Below are 24,173 nucleotides of genomic sequence, written 5' to 3'. Positions count from 1 at the left end.
CACGATCTACACAGACCAACCTGTGCCATAAGCGCATCTTCATAGGTCGCCGACCTTCGGCGTTGTGGAAAAGAAGAGTGGGGTAGGTCTCATGCATAACCCTTAGCATGAGCAGTGTCAGGATAGCTATTCATGACAGTCCCGGCACAACACTCCCCTGATGCCATGGACTGGGCGCCCACCCATAACAGTGCCCCCCGTCGTGCCAAGTGGGTCTCCAAGGAAGAACTCCAGTCACGAAGAGCCAGAGGACTGTGCCTCCGTTGTGGCGCTGGTGGCCACATGTCCCCTAACTGCCCATTCGAGCGTGCCCGCCCCCCGGTACAACAGAGTGTTCGCGCAGCCACGAACCTCCCTCCTCCTGTACTCGAAGAAGAGGGCGAAGAATATTACGAGACCGCCGAGGAGGACTCGGGAAACTGATCGCCTCTGCCCCAAGTCGTGGTCAGAGGCCCAAGCAGGTTTTCAAAGACGACAAGGCTGCTGTGAAGGAATGGGAAGAGTTGAATAGATCTATTACCAACACATCAATTCAATTAGATGCAGTGATCAACAACACTTGTCCCGTGATTGCATTGATTAACACCGGTAGCGCTTCCCCCTCTATGATCAGCAGTGACCTTGTAAAGAAATGGAAACTTGATACGCTTTTCAGTTCGCGTCCCAGAACGCTGGTACCATTTAATTCAAAGAGTACCGTCACGGTTGACCGATTAGCCGTGTTTAAAATTGACATATCGGGCCACATAGAAAAACATGTGGCGTGGGTAGTACCAAAATTAGCCGAAGACATCCTGATCGGATACCCATGGCTCAAGAAACAAGGGGCAAGGATAGACTGTGAAGCCGACACAGTTAGATTTAAATCCGGCATTGTCGCTCGAGGAAAGGCGACGACAAACCATACCTTCCGCTCTACCATGGTACGAATAAACAGAGCGAGCACCTTCTTCCGCGCCGCCAAGAGAGATAAGCTGCGGGTTTTTGCAGCTTCAATCGAAGATATCAATAAAGCCTTGGCCCGTTTGGAGAAAGATAGAGTACCAGCCAACCCCAGAGAGTGGAAAAAGAAGATCCCAGCTTGGATCGAGCACGACAAGGTCAAGGTGTTTGATCCAGACGCACAATTTGCTAAAAAGATGCCTCCCCGCCGGCCTGGCCAGGATCATAGGATCGAGTTGACCGTGCCCGACGAAGAAGCTCCATGGGGCCCCCTTTATAGCATGACCAGAGAAGAACTCGTGGTTCTTCGCCAGACGCTTCTTTCATTGCTGGAAAAAGGCTACATTCGCCACAGCCAGTCCACTGCTGCTGCTCCCATCCTATTCGTGAAAAAGCCTGGTGGCGGCCTCCGCTTCTGTGTAGATTATCGTGCACTAAACGCGACTATGAAAAAGAATCGGTACCCACTCCCAAACATCAGCGAGACCCTAGCTAATGCTTCCAAAGCTAAGTGGTTTACGAAACTCGACGTTGTTTCCGCGTTTCATAACATCAGAATCGCCGAGGGAGATGAGTGGAAGACCGCTTTTCGAACGCGACAAGGCCTTTTTGAGTGGAACGTCATGCCTTTTGGTCTGGCCAACGCGCCTGCAGAGTTCCAAAGTTTTGTGAACAGTCTGCTACGCCCATACTTGGATGTGTGGTGCTCTGCCTACGTCGATGACATCTTGATTTATACCGACGGCACGTTAGAGGACCACTACGAGAAGGTCAACTTGGCTTTAGCAAAGGTTCTGGAGGGCCAACTGACAATCGACATTGATAAATGTGAGTTCGCGGTATCGAAAGTGAAGTACCTGGGATACATCCTTGAGCCCGGCAAGATTTCAACCGACCCAACCAAAGTCTCTGCAGTGTCGGACTGGCCAACGCCCAAGAAGGTCAGGGACGTTCGAGCCTTCCTCGGTCTATGCAATTTCTACCGCACCTTTGTCAGAAATTTCACTACTCTAGCGACTCCCTTGCTACAGTTGACAAAGAAAGACCAGGCCTTCCAGTGGGGCGAAAAGGAAGAAGAGTCCTTCCAGGCTCTAAAAGAAGCATTCACCTCGACCCCTGTCCTCTGCACGCACAATCCAGATCTGCCAACTGTTGTTGAGACAGACGCGTCTGGCTACTGTCTCGGTGCAGCGCTTCTACAGACGCAGCCCGATAGATCAACTAGGCCTTGTGCTTATTTCAGCCGCAAAATGACTGCCGCCGAATGCAACTACCCGATCCACGACAAAGAGCTGTTGGCTGTTGTCTGTGCCCTGAAGGAATGGCGTGGCGAACTCAAGGGCCTGAAGGAGACGTTTACCATCGTCTCAGATCATAAAAACTTGCTGCATTTTACCAAGTTGCAGCACTTGTCCGAACGCCAAGCTAGATGGTACCTGACCTTGAGCGAATACAACTGCACCATCGTCCACCGTCCTGGTAAACTCTCCCCTCTCCCAGATGCTCTCTCTCGCCGCGACACCCCAGACAACACGAATGACGCGCGCTACAACGACCGACTAGCCACTATCTTGCACCACGACGGTAACGGCCTGAAAGTTTTCTCGACACAAACCACCAACACGCCAGAAGCCCCTTCTACCCCCGAACTTCCGCCTGCCTTACGGGAACTCTGGTCTGATGCCTGTGCTGCCGATGATGAATACGCCATTATCCATAAAGCGTTGACAGATGGACTGTCACAGTGGCCCGAAACAATCAGACACAAGTTGAGAGTCAACATTTCCGACTGCTCTTTGGACGCCAAATCCGCTATTCGATTTCGGAATAAACTATGGGTACCTACTAACGAGCCATTGAGAACCGCCATCCTACAGAACATTCATGACTCGCCCATGATGCTGCACCCCGGAAAGAACGTCATGCAAGTCGAGCTGTCTAGAGAGTTTTTCTGGCCCCGCTACGTCGAAGATATCCGCCGTTTCTGCCGCAACTGTCAAATTTGTGGTAGTTCTAACATTCGTCGCGACAACAAGGACACCACCCTCAAAGCCTTGCCAATTCCCGACCAGCCTTGGGCCGAGATTGCCATCGACTTTATCGGACCTTTGGAACCAGCACAGAAAGGCGGCATCACCTACACCCACGTCCTAACTGTTATAGACCGTCTATCCAAGGGCGTCATCCTTATTCCCGCCGACGCCCTCGACATGGAATCTGTTGCAGATATGTTCTTCCACCACTTTTACCGACACCACGGCATGCCAAAATCTATTTTGTCTGACCGCGAATTTGTCAACGCAGCTTGGCGACACCTCTGCAAACGCCTAGAGATCGAAAGGCTAACCACAACAGCTTACCATCCGGCTACCAATGGAGCTGCAGAGAGGATGAACGCTGAGATCAAAGTCAAACTTGCCAAACTCAGCGCTGAAGGCCCCGCCTGGCTCAATCTACTGCCCATGGTCGAGTTCAGCATCAATGCCACCCCATCTTCTGCCACTAATGTTTCACCTTTCTTCTTGTCTCACGGCTACCACCCACGAGTCTTCGCCGCACCACCATTGCCTGTCGAACCCGACAATAACGGTCCACTCGGACAGGCTGAGAGGGTCATCCAACGCCTGAGAGACGCCCAGAAATGGGCCCACGCCAACCTTTCTCTGTCACGAGCGGAGATGGAGCAACGCGAGAATGAACACCGACGTCCTGCACCAGATTTTCCTACAGGCTCATACGTTTGGCTCACCCTACGCCCTGAACAACAAGGCTCAGGCCTCGGCAGGAAACTTAGAGCAAAATACCAATACTGCAAAGTGTTGGAACAAGTTACCCCTCACACTTATCGTCTTGAAGTACCGGGTACAACTGCTCACGACGTCTACCATGCCGATCGCCTTCGCTCAGCTGCCAACGACGCTTTCCCTTCCCAAAAGACTCACGACGATCGACCAGCACCTATGGAAGTCATCAATGGTGAAGAATACTGGGAGGTCGAAAAGATCCTAGGCGAACGCACTTCTAACGGTGTCAAGCAAGTCAAAGTCAAATGGAAAGGCTACGTCAGACCTGGCTGGGAACCAGTCGACCTTCTGGTCGATACCGACGCCTACAAACTATGGCTCAGCCAAAAAGGAACCAAAACGACGCGCAAAAGGAGGAAGAGAGGCTGATGTTGGGGTTGCACCCTTAAGGACCGACGGAAGCCCGACACCAACACTAACGGCGTATCCTCGAAGGACTAGTCCGGCGCTGGTACGGCAAAACTAATGCCAGACCAGAACCAAGACTAACGGCACTTCCTAGAGGAACTAGTTGTCGTCGCCGCCGATCGTCGGTTGCCTCCCTTTCCAACAGGATAAATAGTCGCATTGTTTCTACACCATTTAGAGAGTTTAGTTTTGTTCTTCAATTCGAGATCTTTGTCCCTCTGTGTCCCTTTCTGTGAAGATCCAGCTTAGCGTAATCACACCTTAACAGGGTCTGTTAGGGTCTGGGAGACCCGGGTCAAGGCTTTGCCTGATTGCCCGAGTTGAAGCCGGTGTGGCTTGAGCAACGGTGGTTCGAGTGTCGGTGGTCCGAGTCCGCAAAGGCCCGACTACTGACGGTCCGAATACAAGTGGCCCAACCGGCCTTGATCCGAACGCCCGATGACTCACCACGTTTGGGTCAATCAGGTAGGCCTCAGTTGTTCTACCCAGGCAGTATAAAGAGCTGCTGCTCTCTCCTAGTTTTAGTTAGTTCTTTCTTCTTCTCTCCATCGCAATATATCTGTTTCTGCCCTTCTACGTCCTTTTACGACTTGGCCCCTTACATCATATTGCGATCTTCTTTTTCGCTACAGCCCTACAGTTCTACAGTTCTACAGTTCTTTACAGCCACAGGTACAGATACAGCTTTTACAGATTGCATTGCCCCTACAGTTCTCAACAGTCTTATCGTTTATTTTCCCCAAACCCGTTATCAATCTTCATCACACATTATTTTTTACTGTTACACAAACTCTCAACATGAGTGGCCGCACCACCGACGACATGCGGGCCGCTTACGCAAGCTCCCCTGTCCCCAGTGTCGACAGCACTGAGGACAAATATGCTCAACGGTTCGCCAAGCTGGAGAGCAAGTTTGCCAAGATGCTGGCTATGCTGGAGAACCAGAGCGAAGCCGCCCAGCAGGCAGCCGCCCAAACCCAAGCCTCCCAAGCAGCGCTTGCTACCGCCACCGCTGCTGCTGCCGCCGCCGCCTCAGCGGCTGGTAACGAGAATGGTCGCGCAAAACTGCGCTACAAGATTCCCTCGCTGAGTTCCACCGAGCCCGAGGAATTTGACGCCTGGTTCGACCAGGTCCTGGAAATATGGCACTGCGAGCGTGGCCATGTGGCCGACCGAGACTTCATCGTCTCGATCTATGCCCAGGCCGAGGGTTTGGCCCGCAGCCGCATGCGGTCAATCAAGACCCGACTAACAGACGACGGCCCCGTTTCCTGCGACCGGTTCCTTCAAGAGCTGCAGGGAGCGTTTGAGGACAAAGTTGCCGTAGATAAGGCACAAGACCAGCTCTCGCGGTTAAAGCAGAGAGGCAGAAGGATCGAGGTCCATCTGCAGGAGTTTGAGGACCTGCTGACCCGCGCCAAAGCTCTGGACGCGGCGGACTCACAGAAGATTAGGTGGCTGAAGGACAGCCTCGACACGCCCATTCGGGAATACGTGGCGAACTCGTTCCCTCCCCGGGTCTTCTCGGAGTACTTAGACCGGGTCGTGTTAGCTGCCGAGGAACTGCGGCAGCGTAAGCTCGATGCCGAGTCGACTTCTGGCCGCCGCTCCGGTTATTACCCGTCCGCCCCCGCTGCCCACCGCCATCCCGACGCCATGGACTGGGAACGAACCCGTCGCGTTGCCCCCCAGCCTACTCGTGCGCCTGCTGCCCGCCTATTACGGATAGGGCCCAAGGAAACCATTAGGGTTCTAGAAAGCCAACGACTCAGGACAATGATAGGTTCCAGAGGTGGACAGTCAGGCCTGCGCGGATATACGGCCGGGAGGAGAGGATAGAACTCTCTAGGTCGTATGGTCGGTTTGAGGTAAAGAGGCACACTCAACTAATTGATCTTATAACACACGGAAGGGAATAAACAATCACAGGAACACTGAGGTAACGAAGACGACAGAAGGTACTGATGCAATGAAGGCTATCAAGAAACAAGTGATAATTAAAGATATAGTACTAAAGAAGAAGGTACTATCGAAGAAGTGATACTATAAACTAGTATACAAAGAAGAATGGCAAAAGGGGTGTATGTGATTGTTAAGCTTGGGGAGCAAGAGTTAACCTGATCACACAGGGCAGAAGGCAACGCTATTTAAGGCGTTGCAGATTCTGACAACAGAGATCTTCCCAAGCTAGAACCAAATCACAGATAACCGAAAGTGGGGACATACGTAACTCAACGTTACCAGACGCTACTATCAAACCGGATGTTAGTTCACGAGATAAACCAACACGGCAGCAGCAGAACTGAAAATCCCTCAAGACACCCAGGCAACGATATGTCGCGTTACAGCGATATCGGCCTAACAGGTGTGGGCCCCACGCTCAAACGCTGTTGACACAAAAGGAACGAGAATAGCAGTCAACTCAGAATAAGCTGCATCAACTGCAGAGTACCGAGTTACCTAATAGCGATGATCTATAGTGTGCAAGCCGGCCACACCCGAGTAGATAAACCGGAGTGACACCTCAAGGTTACACAGACCACCAAGTGGTATAACCGTATCATCATACGTCCTTGGAACATTAGCGTGACACAACGGAAGCGGGGTAAGGTGCCAGGCATAACCCTATGCAATGGCAATGGCAAGAATGGCTATTCATGACAGTATGCTCCTTTTAAATGACTGATTTCCACAGCAGTACTAAGATCGCCACATCCTAGACTAGAATCAAGTCGGAGAATTCGCAAAAGGAAGCCGGGCATCTAGGGACACGGAAGTCCACCGGGCTTTGCAGAATCGGAACAGAAGGAATAAGCCAACCATACGGGTCTAGACACAGCATGACTCCGCAGGCAAGAATTGTAGATCTCGATGCACCAACAACATCGTGACGTATAGGGGATCAACGGAATCCCTAGCATGAAAGCTTGTACATCTGATCAACATAAAACAAGGCCTTGAAGTGCAACGACAACTTCGTAAGGGCCTCGTGTCCACAGACAAGAGGAAGGTAAAAAAGAATGGGAATAACGAAAGGCAACCTCATCAACCGAGGGGCAGCACCAAGGATCTTAAGTGGGAATAAGTTGAGAACGCAGCTCAGTACCCGCAAAGGCAAAGGTTTTTCAACCTTGTTGTCCTCCCTAGTTATGGCATTGGTCATAGAAGTAAGAGCCAGGCCTGTAGGTTATAACAAACAACAATCGCTCAGTTCCATAGCCCATAAATCTGTTGCCTGCAAGATGCAGAAGGTCCCCTGAGAACTACCAAGTTCTGGTAACAAGTGTACACCAGAGTGGCTACTCAGTTGGCACAATCATCAATCGCCGCGACATAATCGCCTCCACAATAGCTAAGAACCCCCTGGGACATGGTTCGATGGATGTAAACGAACACGATTCCGGTTGTGGGAGAATAGACTAACATGTGTAATGGGGACTCATCATCGATCGGGTAATTGGTATATGACAACAGACAGCATGGAAACAAAGACGTGCAGGATCCGTAAAGAGTATTGGTGAAAGGGGAAAACAAGAAATTGGTAAAGTCAGCTTGTCAAACTTGGCAGTATTTCAGCACAAGATACAAGACTGGCCTGCACCACCATAGGCAGGACTTCGAAGAGGGACATCGTGTTTCTTTTAACGAGAAGAAAAACAACAAGATATTGTCCAAAAGAGAGAGGCAGAGAGTAGGCCCAAGTGAAGACACAAAGAGGTCGCAGAAAGGAGACATAGAGTAGTCGCAAGTAGACGTAACAGAGTCGAAGAAAGTAACAGGCAAGAGAGCTGTCCAAAGTAGAGGACACAGAACATGTCACAAGAAGTAGACGTATAGTGGTCGTAAGTAGACACAACAACAGCCGAAAGAAAATAGTCCGAACAGTGGCCTAACGCATTAGACACAACTGTGGCACGAAGACTAGACATAACTGTCAAGAAGTGGGACAGAAGCGAGCTGTTAACAAAGCGAGTAGACAGCAACTGTCAATACCCAGACAGACACGGGCTGTCAGCAAAGCGAGTAGATATAAACTATCAATACCCGGACAGACACGAGCTGTCGGCAATTATAACCCAGCAGGGGTCAAACGCAAGCACCATAGTGGTCAAAGAAGAGACACAAAAAAAGCAGTCGCCGATGGACACACGGTGTCACAAGGAAGAGGCATTAAGAGGTGTCAACCCAAAGAACAGACACGAGCTGTTCGTAGAACCAACGAGCTCAGCAAAGAACAGACACTAGCTGCTGATATCATATAAATAGACCCAACAGGAGTCAAAACAATTAGGCAAGACAAAGGCCAAGAAATACAGACACAGAGGTCTAAAAACAGACATAAACTGTCCAAGAAATCCCACAAGAACTCAATAACATGCTTTGGCACAATGGCAGGTGTGTGAGTAAACTCAACAACAACACTTTATACACTCAGGTACCATGTTGTAACTCAAAGTAATCTGGGAGTTGGCAACATCATTGCTGCAAGCCAAAAGGTGCATAGCTGGTAGACATGGCTTTCTGGAAACCCCCGTTCAGATGTGGCAAGTTGTAACGACTGGTTGATGCGGGACCAAATGAACAGCTTATAAAATAAGGTAGTTGACCGCCCGTAAATCAACAGAAGATCGTACACTGCCTGGTTCCCGAGGACAAAGAATCGGAGAAGCCAACACTGAAGAAGTAGGGGCAATGAAGCCACGTGTGAGCATGCCATCCAGGTTTTGCTTGACAAGTTGCAAATTTAGATGTGCATCATCAGACGGAAGAGTATTGATATGTTCGGCAGTCGAGACAAGATTAACAGCATGACCTGCGTCTTGACAAGAGGTGGTTGAAGGTACACCATCCCGCAAGAACACCGGACGCAAATCATAATAACTGTCCGAACTGCATTCGGGATATCGCTTGTGCACTTGTTCTAGCCGTAGGTCATCCTGATCAACAGGATCGAGAACCTGCTCAGCGGTAGTGCGGTGAGCCCGCCGGTTCTCATTGCTTGCAGTGGAACGCAAAGCTTGAGACGACATTAGCCTAGAGGAACAAAGTGCTTCAACGAAATTAAAGGAGCTGGGACAGAGACAGTGCCATCAACTGACTGTCCACAGAAGAAGAGAAGTAGATTGAGAAATGGAATCAACTAAGAACCAGAAAGAGCCGAGTTATGACTAGCGGACGAAGAAGGTTGTGTAACAACAGCAGCGCTAGTATGATCATAGGAAGACGGGATATCGGCCGTAGTCGAGAGCCGGAACGAAAAGAAGAATAAGGTGTGCTAAAGAATAACAAAGAGTTGGAAGAATGTGTGAGTCTTTAAATGAAGCTTAACAAAATATTACGGATAGGGCCCAAGGAAACCATTAGGGTTCTAGAAAGCCAACGACTCAGGACAATGATAGGTTCCAGAGGTGGACAGTCAGGCCTGCGCGGATATACGGCCGGGAGGAGAGGATAGAACTCTCTAGGTCGTATGGTCGGTTTGAGGTAAAGAGGCACACTCAACTAATTGATCTTATAACACACGGAAGGGAATAAACAATCACAGGAACACTGAGGTAACGAAGACGACAGAAGGTACTGATGCAATGAAGGCTATCAAGAAACAAGTGATAATTAAAGATATAGTACTAAAGAAGAAGGTACTATCGAAGAAGTGATACTATAAACTAGTATACAAAGAAGAATGGCAAAAGGGGTGTATGTGATTGTTAAGCTTGGGGAGCAAGAGTTAACCTGATCACACAGGGCAGAAGGCAACGCTATTTAAGGCGTTGCAGATTCTGACAACAGAGATCTTCCCAAGCTAGAACCAAATCACAGATAACCGAAAGTGGGGACATACGTAACTCAACGTTACCAGACGCTACTATCAAACCGGATGTTAGTTCACGAGATAAACCAACACGGCAGCAGCAGAACTGAAAATCCCTCAAGACACCCAGGCAACGATATGTCGCGTTACAGCGATATCGGCCTAACAGGTGTGGGCCCCACGCTCAAACGCTGTTGACACAAAAGGAACGAGAATAGCAGTCAACTCAGAATAAGCTGCATCAACTGCAGAGTACCGAGTTACCTAATAGCGATGATCTATAGTGTGCAAGCCGGCCACACCCGAGTAGATAAACCGGAGTGACACCTCAAGGTTACACAGACCACCAAGTGGTATAACCGTATCATCATACGTCCTTGGAACATTAGCGTGACACAACGGAAGCGGGGTAAGGTGCCAGGCATAACCCTATGCAATGGCAATGGCAAGAATGGCTATTCATGACACCGCCGCACTGCCCGCTGGGCGAGCGAAGAGGAACGAGAGAGACGTCGTCGCGCTGGCCTCTGCATCCGCTGTGGCGCCTCAGGTCACTTTGTACGGGAATGCCCCTACGATGTGCCTCCCAACCGGAACGCGCCTCCTGCCCGTGTCCGCGGTGTACACGTGCCCACGCCGCCGCAGCTAGACGATGACCTGGATGCCGATTTCGGTGTCGTACAGTTGCCCACTGCTCAGTCGGAAAACTGAGACCCTCCGGTGACAGTCGCCCCCGGAGGGGTAAGAACAAGAAGGGAACGTCCCCTTTGCTTGTGAGAGGCTCCTTATCTGTTGACGTTGTAATCAACGGCTCTCACAACTCAGTAGCTTTAGTCGATACCGGAAATACAGTCTCCTTGATCATATCCCAGGCCCTCGTGAAACGATTGAAACTACCTTGTTCTGCGCTGCAAACTTCCCTTTCCCTAAAACCTTTTAATGACCAACCTTCTTCTGTGGCCACTCAGGCTGCCCGCTTCGAGCTGGATCTCGGCGGCCTCCGGGAAGAAGTCCTTGCCCTTGTCGTACCCGACATTTATGATGACGAACTTCTTATTGGATACCCGTGGCTGAGCCACCACAACGCCCTAATAGACTGCAACCGGCACCGTTTGGTGCTCCCCCACTTCTCCGTCCCTCGCTCTGTTTCGACCATTCGGAACTTGGACACCCCTACGGAATTGAAAGCTGCACGTGTCAGCAAGATCTTGCACCAGGACTTGAAGGTCTTTGCTGCGAGCATACAGGATATCAACAAAGCATTGGAAAAGTTGGCCCGAGAGAACGAGCCTGTTACAGATGACTGGAAGGAAAAGGTTCCCAGTTGGATAGACCCACAGAATGTTGTTGCTTTTGACCCAGAAGCACTCTACACGCGCCGCCTCCCGCCGCTGCGTCCCGGGATGAACCACGAGATTCATCTAACTGTCCCTGACTCGGAAGCTCCCTGGGGACCACTGTACAGCCTTTCCCACGATGAGTTGATAGTACTGCGCCAAACGTTACTGAACCTACTGAACAAGAAGTTCATTCGAATGAGTAGTTCCACTGCTGCTGCCCCCATCCTGTTCGTCAAGAAACCTGGCGGTGGACTTAGATTCTGCGTGGACTACCGTCTGTTGAACAAGCTGATGAAGAAGGATAGATACCCGTTACCCAACTTCAAGGAAACACTACGCCAAATCAGCCGTTCAAAGTGGTTCACTAAGCTTGACGTCGTTGCAGCGTTCCATAATATCCGTATCGAGCCAGGCCACGAATGGAAGACCGCTTTCCGTACGCGCCTGGGCTCCTTTGAATGGAACGTGATGCCGTTTGGTTTGTCCAATGCTCCTGCCCAATTCCAACGCTTCCTGAATTCCGTATTGCAAGAGTACCTCGACCTGTTTTGTTCTGCTTACGTTGATGACATCCTAGTGTACACCGATGGCTCCCTCGACGAGCACAAGGAACAAGTTAACCACGTCCTAGCCAAGCTCGTGAAGGCCGGACTGACGGTTGACATCGACAAGTGCGAGTTCGGTGTACAAGAAGTCAAGTACCTGGGCTACATCATCAAGCCTGGAAAAGCAACAATGGATCCTGCCAAGGTGCAAGCAGTGAAAGACTGGCCCGTACCCAGTTCCAAGAAAGAGCTCCGTGGCTTCCTAGGATTTGCCAATTTTTACCGCCCGTTCATCAAGAACTTTGCCGAAGTAGCCGTCCCTCTCACTTCACTGACTGGTCACCTAGTTCCCTTCGTCTGGTCTCCAGAATGCCAAGCTGCCTTCTCGTCACTCAAAGATCTTGTAACGATCTATGGATCGAGGTAGGCTCAGGCTCCGCCCTCACCGCCGTTTACACCGCCGTCCACACCGCCTTGCATACCGCCGTTACTCACCGCCTGCCAAACCCGTGTGCACACCGCCGTTGTCAAGGGTACGCGTCATGCCTCTACCGCGTGTATATAGATAGTGTTGTTTCCGCCCGTTTTCTTGTACATTAGTCTTTTCTCTTTATCTGTTTCTTAATTTATTTCTGCTGTTCTAAAAGCGTTCTCCTTTAGACCGTAAAGCCTTACAATAGAAACAGATCTTTCTTCGTCCTCTCGACCCCGTTCCCTGTCCTCGTTCCTCGACCTCGTTTCTTGTCCTCGTCCCTCGACTACGTTCCTTGAACCAGACCCTGTTCCCACCTTGTCCCCTCGTCCAACGCCAATTACCTCCGTTCCCAACGTTCCTGTGACCGTCACATGTCCTACCGCGTCCCCCCTCAAGACCCTGATTCTGACTCTGACGCTGCTTCTCAAAACTCTGTCTTCTTTGACCCCGCCTCGCCTCCCGCAACAATGTCCAACCCCACTGTCCCCGGCCCGAGCAACGCAGGCCCCTCCATGCAAGACTTGTTCCAAGCCCTCCAGACCATGCGTGAGGAAAATGAACGTGCGCAGCAACAACTGCGCGCAGACAACGAACGCGCACAGCTACAACTGCGCGAAGAGTTCTCCCGCGCGCAACAACAGCGGGACCAGGAGATCGCCAATCTCCAGGCCTTTGCCCGCGCTGCCACTGCCTCCCCTGCTCCCCCCGTTCTTGCTACTCCGTCCGTCCCCGTTGCCACAGCTGACGCCTTTGTCAAACGCCCCAAGCCCAAGATTCCCGACATTCCCCTGTTCAGCGGCAAGAGAGCCGAGTACCGCGTTTGGGCCATGTACGCCCGCCAAAAGATCGCGCGTGACGGTCCCTCCATCGGTGACGATGGGGATCAGTACACATATCTTTTTGCCCGTATGTCCACCGAAGCCCAGAACCTTGTTGCTGTTTACTTTGCCCGTGGCCTTGAGATGGGCTACACCGCTGCCACTTTCCTCGCATACCTGGACAGAATGTTCATCGACCCGTATGCTGCCGAGCGCGCCTCCACGCAACTCCAGAACCTCCGCCAGCGGGATAACGAGCCGTTCGCTCTTTTCCTGCCCAAGTTCGAGAAGTTGCTCGGCGAAGCTGGTACTGACTCCGACCGTGCCAGCATCTCTATCCTGCGCACCGCCCTCTGTCCAGAACTGCGTCGGGCCATGGCGAACCCGAGGACGGATTACACCTACGAGGATTACAAGTCCGAGTTGTTTACCGTCTCTTCCAAGCTGGAGGAATGCAACGTCCTCGAGCGTTCTTCCAGCAGGATAACCCCGTCCTTCCCTGCCAACCCTGCACCTGTCCGCCACCCCGACGCCATGGACTGGACCCCCACCATCACCACCACGGCCCTGAAGCCATTGACCGACGAGGAGCGCGAGCGCCTTCGCCGCAACCGCGCCTGCTTCCGCTGCCGGCAGACTGGCCATCTGCGCCAGAACTGCCCGCTAAACTTTGCTCCTACTACCACTGTCCCTGTCCGCTCCGCCAACCTTTACCAGCCTGCTATGCCGACCCCGGCTCTGCCTCTGCCTCTGCCCGCGCCTGCGCCCACGCCCGTGCCCCGCGACATGTCGGGAAATGGAGAGCTCTAGGCGAACGTCGCCGTCTAGAGCCCCAAGGAGAGAAGATCGCTCGGGAGGAAATGGGGGCTAGGGGTACTTATATAGATGTTGTTCTAAATAAAACTTGTTCTACCTCTGCCTTCGTCGACTCCGGTTGCCTGTGTCTTGCCACTGTCTCTCCGCGCACCGCTACCCGCGCCCACGCTGCCATCCTGCCCATCTGCCCTCGTCCAATTGCTCAAGTAGTTGATGACCGAAATCCACCCGTCATAGACCAAGTTGCTGTCTTCGATCTTGGTCTCGGAGGATTGGACGAGAAACTCTACGCCTACATCGTCCCCGGTCAGTCTGAAGACCTTATCCTCGGTCAAGGATGGATTGCCAAACACGATGCTTCCCTTCGCCCCGCGCAAAACGAAGTATTCATCCGCCTGCCCACGCCTCTTCGCCTGACTACAACCACCGCTGACCCCAACGTTCTCCCCGTCTCCGCCCGCGCCATCCGTGCCTTCCAGTTGAGAGCCCGACGCTCTCCCAATGTCCGCATTTTCTCCGCCACGCTCCATGACATTGAGAAAGCTCTCAAAGCCAAGATCTACACCGACCCCCGTGCCAACTGTCCCGAGTGGCTTCTTCCCGTCATCGACGCCTTCGATAGGAAGAAAGCTTCTGAGCTTCCCCCGAACCGCCCTGGAATTGATACAGAGATCCGCCTTAAACCAGGCTTGTCCCCGCCCTCGTGTCCTCTGTACTCAATGAGCCGAGAAGAACTGCTGCTCCTCCGGAAAACCCTCTACGACCTGCTGGACGCTGGCTTTATCCGAGCTAGTAGTGCTGAAGGCGGTGCCCCCGTCATCTTCGTGAAGAAACCTGGTGGTGGTCTTCGTTTTTGCGTAGACTACCGTGCCCTGAACAGCGTCACGGAGAAGGATGGTTACCCGTTACCACTGATCAACGACACCCTCCGTGATATTGCTGCTGCCAAGTACGTTTCCAAAGTTGACGTCATCTCTGCTTTCCATCGCCTCCGTCTTAAAGAAGGCAGTGAAGCCTACACGGCCTTCCGCACCCACCTCGGCGCGTATGAATGGCTGGTCACCCCTTTCGGTCTCACTGGTGCTCCTGCTGCGTTCCAACGTTTCATCAACCATGTTCTCTCCCGCTGGCTTGGAATATCCTGCTCCGCTTACCTCGATGATGTAGTGATTTACAGCTCTGACTCCCACGAACACCACCGTGACCTTGTCCGTCAGATCATCCGCGCTCTTGGAGATGCTGGCCTGCAACTTGATTGGGACAAAAGTGAATTCGAATCCCCGTCCATCAAGTACCTCGGCTTCATTGTTGAACCCGGCTCCGGCATCCGTGCAGACCCAGACAAAGTCAAAGCCATCCAGGAATGGGAGGCTCCCACGTCTGTCCGCGGAGTCCGTAGTTTTCTTGGGTTTGCCAACTTCTACCGCTGTTTTGTCCCCGAATACTCCACCGTCGCTGCTCCCCTGACTCTGCTGACCAAGAAGGACCAACCCTTCAAGTGGGAAGACGAACAACTCCGTTCGTTTGAAGCTTTGAAGAAGGCCCTTGTCTCTGCCCCGCTCCTTGCCACCTTTGACCCTGACCTCCCCACCATCGTTGAAGCCGATGCTTCCGGCTGGGCCCTGGGAGGTTCCCTCAGACAGCAAGGTGCTGATTCTCTTTGGCGTCCTGTTGCTTACTTCTCGCGAAAGCTCAGCCCAGCGGAAGTCAACTACCCTATCCACGATAAGGAAATGTTGGCCATCCACTCCTGCCTCCGCGCTTGGCGCTCCTACCTCGCTGGCATCCCGTTCGAAGTACACACCGACCACCAGAACCTTTTGTACTTCCAGAAGCAAAGAACCCTGTCAGAACGCCAACGCCGCTGGGCCCATGAATTGTCCGAGTTCGACTTTCGGTTAATTCATCGACCCGGCGTTACTCAAGTGACCTCCGATGCCCTTTCCCGCCGCGACCAAGACCTGCCCCAAGACCTCTCCGATGAACGCCTCCAGTCCCGTGTCCACCAAGTTCTGCGCCCTGACGGGCCCGACTTCGTCATTGCCGCCGCCGTTTGGGCTAAAGAGCCTGACAAAGACCCTGAAGGAACCCTGACCCTCGACCACGCTGCCCTAGATGCCCCTTTTGCTGACCCGGAACTCCAGACCCTCTGGCACTCGGCACTTACCCGTAACGAACGTTATTGGCAAGCGCGACAAGCTGTCCAAGAACAAGCCCGCTCGTTCCCCAACGAGTGGGGCCTTCCTTGGCAGATCAGCGAGTGTACCCTCGACTCCGCCACCCGTCTCCTCTGGCGTGACCGCCTGTGGATCCCGTACTACGAGCCCCTCCGCACTCGTATCATCCAGCAAGTCCATGACTCCACGCTTACCGGTCACCCTGGAGGATCAGCAACCCGTGATCTAGTCAGCCGCTCCTACGCTTGGCCTGGCCTCTCTGACGATGTCCGCCGCTTCGTTGGTAATTGCGACACTTGCGGTAAAAGCAAGATTTGGCGCGACCAGAAGCGTGGCCTCCTGAAGCCCCTGCCCGTCCCGGACCGTGCCTGGCAAGAACTCGCCATGGATTTCATCGTCGGTCTCCCTGAGTCCGAAGGCTGCACTACAATTTTGGGAATCACCGATCGGCTGTCGAAGAGTAAAATCTTGATACCGATGCAATCTTACACTGCCCCAGATGTTGCCAGAGCCTTTATAACCCATGTCTTTGCTCACCACGGCCTACCTCGCGCCATCACTTCCGACCGAGGCCCTCAGTTCACCGGTTTATTCTGGACAGAAGTCTGTCGCCAACTCTCCATCACCCGCCGCCTCTCCACCGCGTTTCACCCCGAGACCGACGGCGCCCAAGAGCGTTCCAACCAAGAGATCGAGACTTACCTTCGTGCCTTCACCGCTTTCCTGCAAGACGACTGGGCTGCACTTCTCCCCCAAGCCCAGGTCGCCCTGAACAATCGCACCGCTACTGCCACTGGCCTTTCCCCGTTTTTCTTTACCCACGGTTACAACATTGACCCCCTCGACTTGACTACCGACCACGAACCAGGCTCCACCGTCTCCCCCGCCACTGCCGGCCACAACTGGCTCGCCAAGCACCGCGACGCAACCGCGTTCGCCCAAGCCTCCATGGCTGTCGCCCTCGAAACACAGGAACGACATGCCAACCGGGGACGCCAGGCAGCGGAAGCTTTCAAAGTCGGCGACCGAGTCTACCTGCGTCTGCGCAACGTGCGCACCATCCGCCCCTCCAAGACACTCGACTGGCTTGCCTTGCCGTACCGCGTGATCCAAATCGTTGGCACACACGCCGTAAAACTCGACACGCCCACCGGTATCCACCCCGTCTTCCACGTGAGTCTTGTCCGCCGCGCCCGTGATGACCCTCTGCCTTCCCAAGTCCTAGCCAACCCGGAACCACCTGCAATCGCGCCCGAAGAAGCCTCCGGCGATTTAGTGGCTGGCGAGTATCTTGTCGACGAGATCCTACGACACAAGGTCGTCGACAAACGTCACAAAGTGCTCGTCCAGTGGACTGGATGGGCAGAGCCAACGTGGGAACCCTTGTCACACGTCAAAGACACAGCAGCCCTTGAGAGATACGAGCAGACCCACGAGTGCCCCTGGAAGTTGCCAGTAGTCCCCCGGAGGAGAGGGAGGAGGAGGCGATTGTAACGATCTATGGATCGAGGTAGGCTCAGGCTCCGCCCTCACCGCCGTTTACACCGCCGTCCACACCGCCTTGCATACCGCCGTTACTCACCGCCTGCCAAACCCGTGTGCACACCGCCGTTGTCAAGGGTACGCGTCATGCCTCTACCGCGTGTATATAGATAGTGTTGTTTCCGCCCGTTTTCTTGTACATTAGTCTTTTCTCTTTATCTGTTTCTTAATTTATTTCTGCTGTTCTAAAAGCGTTCTCCTTTAGACCGTAAAGCCTTACAGATCTCTTCTGTGCTTCGCCCGTCTTGCGCCTCTTCGACCACTCTCTGCCAACAACTGTCGAAGCTGACTCTTCAGGCTACAGCACTGGAGCTGTCCTATTGCAGCAGCATCCAGATGGCCTGTTTCCATGTGCCTACATCAGCCAGAAGCTGTCTCCTGCCGAGTCCAACTATGAGATCCATGACAAAGAAATGTTGGCAATTGTCCGAGCCCTGAAAGAGTGGAGAGGAGAGTTACGTGGCGCCCAGGGACCCATCCGAGTGTTAACAGACCACAAGAACTTGTTGCATTTTACCTCTGCGCAACAGTTAACAGAGAGGCAAGCTCGTTGGGCTAACCTGCTAAGCGAGTTTGACCTAACACTGGAACACCGTCCCGGGAAACTGTCCCCACTGCCCGATGCTCTCTCCCGTCTTCACATGCCTTCAGGTCCCGATGATCCCCGCCTACAAGCTCGCAACCAACAGCTCCTCCAGTGTTTGCCCGACGGTGCCCTGAAAGTCAGATCTGCTCGCGTTACACTGCCATCCCCGTTCCGTAAGGAAGCCCTCAGTACACTGTGGGAACAAGCATTGTCAGCCGACTCTGACTATGCGGCAGCATGCGCAGTGGTTGCCTCTCAGGCGCCCAAATGGCCAGACAGCTTGAAGACTAATTGGCGAGTGTCACTGTCCGAATGCTCATTGGACTCCGAAGGTCGACTGCGATACAGATCAAGATTGTGGGTACCCCAGTGGGAACCTCTGAGGACAGCCTTGCTACAAGAGATTCACGATTCCGTGACACTAGTCCACCCCGGCCAAAGAATCATGTGTCAGGAAGTTTCCAAGACTTACTTCTGGCCGCACTACACAGCGGATGTCAAACGGTTCTGCCGCAACTGCGAAATCTGCGGTAGCACGAACTGTTGGGGTTGCACCCTTAAGGACCGACGGAAGCCCGACACCAACACTAACGGCGTATCCTCGAAGGACTAGTCCGGCGCTGGTACGGCAAAACTAATGCCAGACCAGAACCAAGACTAACGGCACTTCCTAGAGGAACTAGTTGTCGTCGCCGCCGATCGTCGGTTGCCTCCCTTTCCAACAGGATAAATAGTCGCATTGTTTCTACACCATTTAGAGAGTTTAGTTTTGTTCTTCAATTCGAGATCTTTGTCCCTCTGTGTCCCTTTCTGTGAAGATCCAGCTTAGCGTAATCACACCTTAACATCATCTCGAATTCTCAAACCCCCCTTTCCCTTTTCCTTTTTTTTTTTTTTATTTTTCCTTAAGTCACTCTTATCTTTCCTTTTTTTTTACTTTACCGCCGACCCGACGAGGGATCGAGATATATTTTTACTTTTCTTTTACTTTGCCATTTGAATATCCACAGCGGCCAAACCCTATGGCCCCAAACTATTTTGCACCCTCTGACGACGATTCTTCCTTCCACCACAGCTTCCGAGAAGACAGCATACTACCAGAAGTCCCCGGTGAGCCAGAGGTTTTCCACGAAGCAACAATGGCTCACAATAACGAAATGCAGGGACTCCCCAACTCCGCCCCCGCGACCCCAGTGGTTGTGCGAAACACCTCCTCCGACCTCCGCCCGGTCCGTTATGACCATACGCGGCCTGATCTCTACCCAACGTACCGGTCATACGTGGAGATGAAGTACCGCTACGACCACAGTCACTTCAACGGCGCAGGAGGGTTCATTCTGCACTGTTACGGTCTGTTAGCCGACAATGCCTTGCTCCAGGCACAGACCTACATTGCCCGCATGAGCCGCGATCCATCGTTGGAGAACGTGGATAAGTTCCTGGAATTCTTGGACAGCTGCTTCGAGGACACCTCAGCTTCCCGTCGTGCACTCTTGGAGCTGCACACCCTCAAATGCCGAGGTGCCTCTGCTCCGGAACATTTGGCTCGGGTCAGTCGGTTGATGCAGATCGCTGGCTGCTATAGACTGAGCCACGAAGAGCGCATAATGAATCTGAGGCGCACCCTCCCCGGGCAAGTGATGTCTGCCCTGGCTGGTTTCCCAGACCCCCCAACCTACGAACAATACGCACAACAGGTGCTTAATGCCTGGCAAAAACTCGACGAGTGTCGGCATGCCCACCCTCCGAGGAACCCTGCCCGGACGTCCCAGTTCCGCAATGTCCCGGCACAACACTCCCCTGATGCCATGGACTGGGCGCCCACCCATAACAGTGCCCCCCGTCGTGCCAAGTGGGTCTCCAAGGAAGAACTCCAGTCACGAAGAGCCAGAGGACTGTGCCTCCGTTGTGGCGCTGGTGGCCACATGTCCCCTAACTGCCCATTCGAGCGTGCCCGCCCCCCGGTACAACAGAGTGTTCGCGCAGCCACGAACCTCCCTCCTCCTGTACTCGAAGAAGAGGGCGAAGAATATTACGAGACCGCCGAGGAGGACTCGGGAAACTGATCGCCTCTGCCCCAAGTCGTGGTCAGAGGCCCAAGCAGGTTTTCAAAGACGACAAGGCTGCTGTGAAGGAATGGGAAGAGTTGAATAGATCTATTACCAACACATCAATTCAATTAGATGCAGTGATCAACAACACTTGTCCCGTGATTGCATTGATTGACACCGGTAGCGCTTCCCCCTCTATGATCAGCAGTGACCTTGTAAAGAAATGGAAACTTGATACGCATTTCAGTTCGCGTCCCAGAACGCTGGTACCATTTAATTCAAAGAGTACCGTCACGGTTGACCGATTAGCCGTGTTTAAAATTGACATATCGGGCCACATAGAAAAACATGTGGCGTGGGTAGTACCAAAATTAGCCGAAGACATCCTGATCGGATACCCATGGCTCAAGAAACAAGGGGCAAGGATAGACTGTGAAGCCGACACAGTTAGATTTAAATCCGGCATTGTCGCTCGAGGAAAGGCGACGACAAACCATACCTTCCGCTCTACCATGGTACGAATAAACAGAGCGAGCACCTTCTTCCGCGCCGCCAAGAGAGATAAGCTGCGGGTTTTTGCAGCTTCAATCGAAGATATCAATAAAGCCTTGGCCCGTTTGGAGAAAGATAGAGTACCAGCCAACCCCAGAGAGTGGAAAAAGAAGATCCCAGCTTGGATCGAGCACGACAAGGTCAAGGTGTTTGATCCAGACGCACAATTTGCTAAAAAGATGCCTCCCCGCCGGCCTGGCCAGGATCATAGGATCGAGTTGACCGTGCCCGACGAAGAAGCTCCATGGGGCCCCCTTTATAGCATGACCAGAGAAGAACTCGTGGTTCTTCGCCAGACGCTTCTTTCATTGCTGGAAAAAGGCTACATTCGCCACAGCCAGTCCACTGCTGCTGCTCCCATCCTATTCGTGAAAAAGCCTGGTGGCGGCCTCCGCTTCTGTGTAGATTATCGTGCACTAAACGCGACTATGAAAAAGAATCGGTACCCACTCCCAAACATCAGCGAGACCCTAGCTAATGCTTCCAAAGCTAAGTGGTTTACGAAACTCGACGTTGTTTCCGCGTTTCATAACATCAGAATCGCCGAGGGAGATGAGTGGAAGACCGCTTTTCGAACGCGACAAGGCCTTTTTGAGTGGAACGTCATGCCTTTTGGTCTGGCCAACGCGCCTGCAGAGTTCCAAAGTTTTGTGAACAGTCTGCTACGCCCATACTTGGATGTGTGGTGCTCTGCCTACGTCGATGACATCTTGATTTATACCGACGGCACGTTAGAGGACCACTACGAGAAGGTCAACTTGGCTTTAGCAAAGGTTCTGGAGGGCCAACTGACAATCGACATTGATAAATGTGAGTTCGCGGTATCGAAAGTGAAGTACCTGGGATACATCCTTGAGCCCGGCAAGATTTCAACCGACCCAACCAAAGTCTCTGCAGTGTCGGACTGGCCAACGCCCAAGAAGGTCAGGGACGTTCGAGCCTTCCTCGGTCTATGCAATTTCTACCGCACCTTTGTCAGAAATTTCACTACTCTAGCGACTCCCTTGCTACAGTTGACAAAGAAAGACCAGGCCTTCCAGTGGGGCGAAAAGGAAGAAGAGTCCTTCCAGGCTCTAAAAGAAGCATTCACCTCGACCCCTGTCCTCTGCACGCACAATCCAGATCTGCCAACTGTTGTTGAGACAGACGCGTCTGGCTACTGTCTCGGTGCAGCGCTTCTACAGACGCAGCCCGATAGATCAACTAGGCCTTGTGCTTATTTCAGCCGCAAAATGACTGCCGCCGAATGCAACTACCCGATCCACGACAAAGAGCTGTTGGCTGTTGTCTGTGCCCTGAAGGAATGGCGTGGCGAACTCAAGGGCCTGAAGGAGACGTTTACCATCGTCTCAGATCATAAAAACTTGCTGCATTTTACCAAGTTGCAGCACTTGTCCGAACGCCAAGCTAGATGGTACCTGACCTTGAGCGAATACAACTGCACCATCGTCCACCGTCCTGGTAAACTCTCCCCTCTCCCAGATGCTCTCTCTCGCCGCGACACCCCAGACAACACGAATGACGCGCGCTACAACGACCGACTAGCCACTATCTTGCACCACGACGGTAACGGCCTGAAAGTTTTCTCGACACAAACCACCAACACGCCAGAAGCCCCTTCTACCCCCGAACTTCCGCCTGCCTTACGGGAACTCTGGTCTGATGCCTGTGCTGCCGATGATGAATACGCCATTATCCATAAAGCGTTGACAGATGGACTGTCACAGTGGCCCGAAACAATCAGACACAAGTTGAGAGTCAACATTTCCGACTGCTCTTTGGACGCCAAATCCGCTATTCGATTTCGGAATAAACTATGGGTACCTACTAACGAGCCATTGAGAACCGCCATCCTACAGAACATTCATGACTCGCCCATGATGCTGCACCCCGGAAAGAACGTCATGCAAGTCGAGCTGTCTAGAGAGTTTTTCTGGCCCCGCTACGTCGAAGATATCCGCCGTTTCTGCCGCAACTGTCAAATTTGTGGTAGTTCTAACATTCGTCGCGACAACAAGGACACCACCCTCAAAGCCTTGCCAATTCCCGACCAGCCTTGGGCCGAGATTGCCATCGACTTTATCGGACCTTTGGAACCAGCACAGAAAGGCGGCATCACCTACACCCACGTCCTAACTGTTATAGACCGTCTATCCAAGGGCGTCATCCTTATTCCCGCCGACGCCCTCGACATGGAATCTGTTGCAGATATGTTCTTCCACCACTTTTACCGACACCACGGCATGCCAAAATCTATTTTGTCTGACCGCGAATTTGTCAACGCAGCTTGGCGACACCTCTGCAAACGCCTAGAGATCGAAAGGCTAACCACAACAGCTTACCATCCGGCTACCAATGGAGCTGCAGAGAGGATGAACGCTGAGATCAAAGTCAAACTTGCCAAACTCAGCGCTGAAGGCCCCGCCTGGCTCAATCTACTGCCCATGGTCGAGTTCAGCATCAATGCCACCCCATCTTCTGCCACTAATGTTTCACCTTTCTTCTTGTCTCACGGCTACCACCCACGAGTCTTCGCCGCACCACCATTGCCTGTCGAACCCGACAATAACGGTCCACTCGGACAGGCTGAGAGGGTCATCCAACGCCTGAGAGACGCCCAGAAATGGGCCCACGCCAACCTTTCTCTGTCACGAGCGGAGATGGAGCAACGCGAGAATGAACACCGACGTCCTGCACCAGATTTTCCTACAGGCTCATACGTTTGGCTCACCCTACGCCCTGAACAACAAGGCTCAGGCCTCGGCAGGAAACTTAGAGCAAAATACCAATACTGCAAAGTGTTGGAACAAGTTACCCCTCACACTTATCGTCTTGAAGTACCGGGTACAACTGCTCACGACGTCTACCATGCCGATCGCCTTCGCTCAGCTGCCAACGACGCTTTCCCTTCCCAAAAGACTCACGACGATCGACCAGCACCTATGGAAGTCATCAATGGTGAAGAATACTGGGAGGTCGAAAAGATCCTAGGCGAACGCACTTCTAACGGTGTCAAGCAAGTCAAAGTCAAATGGAAAGGCTACGTCAGACCTGGCTGGGAACCAGTCGACCTTCTGGTCGATACCGACGCCTACAAACTATGGCTCAGCCAAAAAGGAACCAAAACGACGCGCAAAAGGAGGAAGAGAGGCTGATGTTGGGGTTGCACCCTTAAGGACCGACGGAAGCCCGACACCAACACTAACGGCGTATCCTCGAAGGACTAGTCCGGCGCTGGTACGGCAAAACTAATGCCAGACCAGAACCAAGACTAACGGCACTTCCTAGAGGAACTAGTTGTCGTC

At 52.7% G+C, this 24,173-nt stretch overlaps 7 protein-coding genes across 7 annotated transcripts; all 7 read left to right on the top strand.

The window, feature by feature from the left end:
* Positions 1–165: 165 nt before the first annotated feature.
* Positions 166–423, top strand: BROUX77_002588 (uncharacterized protein; the record flags this gene model as incomplete). The annotated part of the gene is made up of 1 exon (XM_073747145.1): positions 166–423. One exon carries the CDS (start codon positions 166–168, stop codon positions 421–423), a length of 258 nt encoding a protein of 85 aa, XP_073607670.1.
* A 497-nt stretch (positions 424–920) lies between these two features.
* Positions 921–4,115, top strand: BROUX77_002587 (uncharacterized protein; the record flags this gene model as incomplete). Its single annotated transcript, XM_073747143.1, has 1 exon — positions 921–4,115. The coding sequence occupies one exon, from the start codon at positions 921–923 to the stop codon at positions 4,113–4,115; it is 3,195 nt and encodes a 1,064-aa protein (XP_073607669.1).
* An 837-nt stretch (positions 4,116–4,952) lies between these two features.
* Positions 4,953–5,993, top strand: BROUX77_002586 (uncharacterized protein; the record flags this gene model as incomplete). The annotated part of the gene is made up of 1 exon (XM_073747142.1): positions 4,953–5,993. The coding sequence occupies one exon, from the start codon at positions 4,953–4,955 to the stop codon at positions 5,991–5,993; it is 1,041 nt and encodes a 346-aa protein (XP_073607668.1).
* Positions 5,994–10,032: 4,039 nt separating this feature from the next.
* On the top strand, positions 10,033–13,954 carry BROUX77_002585 (uncharacterized protein; the record flags this gene model as incomplete). The annotated part of the gene is made up of 4 exons (XM_073747141.1): positions 10,033–10,135; positions 10,517–10,641; positions 10,935–12,274; positions 12,628–13,954. The coding sequence occupies 4 exons, from the start codon at positions 10,033–10,035 to the stop codon at positions 13,952–13,954; spliced, it is 2,895 nt and encodes a 964-aa protein (XP_073607667.1).
* Positions 13,955–14,004: 50 nt separating this feature from the next.
* BROUX77_002584 (uncharacterized protein) lies at positions 14,005–18,878 on the top strand (the record flags this gene model as incomplete). Its single annotated transcript, XM_073747140.1, has 2 exons — positions 14,005–17,510; positions 17,894–18,878. 2 exons carry the CDS (start codon positions 14,005–14,007, stop codon positions 18,876–18,878), a joined length of 4,491 nt encoding a protein of 1,496 aa, XP_073607666.1.
* A 409-nt stretch (positions 18,879–19,287) lies between these two features.
* BROUX77_002583 (uncharacterized protein) lies at positions 19,288–20,331 on the top strand (the record flags this gene model as incomplete). The annotated part of the gene is made up of 1 exon (XM_073747139.1): positions 19,288–20,331. One exon carries the CDS (start codon positions 19,288–19,290, stop codon positions 20,329–20,331), a length of 1,044 nt encoding a protein of 347 aa, XP_073607665.1.
* A 497-nt stretch (positions 20,332–20,828) lies between these two features.
* On the top strand, positions 20,829–24,023 carry BROUX77_002582 (uncharacterized protein; the record flags this gene model as incomplete). The annotated part of the gene is made up of 1 exon (XM_073747138.1): positions 20,829–24,023. The coding sequence occupies one exon, from the start codon at positions 20,829–20,831 to the stop codon at positions 24,021–24,023; it is 3,195 nt and encodes a 1,064-aa protein (XP_073607664.1).
* Positions 24,024–24,173: the final 150 nt, after the last annotated feature.

This window comes from Berkeleyomyces rouxiae (genome assembly GCF_048999995.1).
Source record: "Berkeleyomyces rouxiae strain 22BRR77 chromosome Unknown BrBRR77_ptg000002l, whole genome shotgun sequence".
Lineage (NCBI taxonomy): Eukaryota > Fungi > Ascomycota > Sordariomycetes > Microascales > Ceratocystidaceae > Berkeleyomyces > Berkeleyomyces rouxiae.
This window is presented reverse-complemented; position numbering and strand designations above follow the sequence as displayed.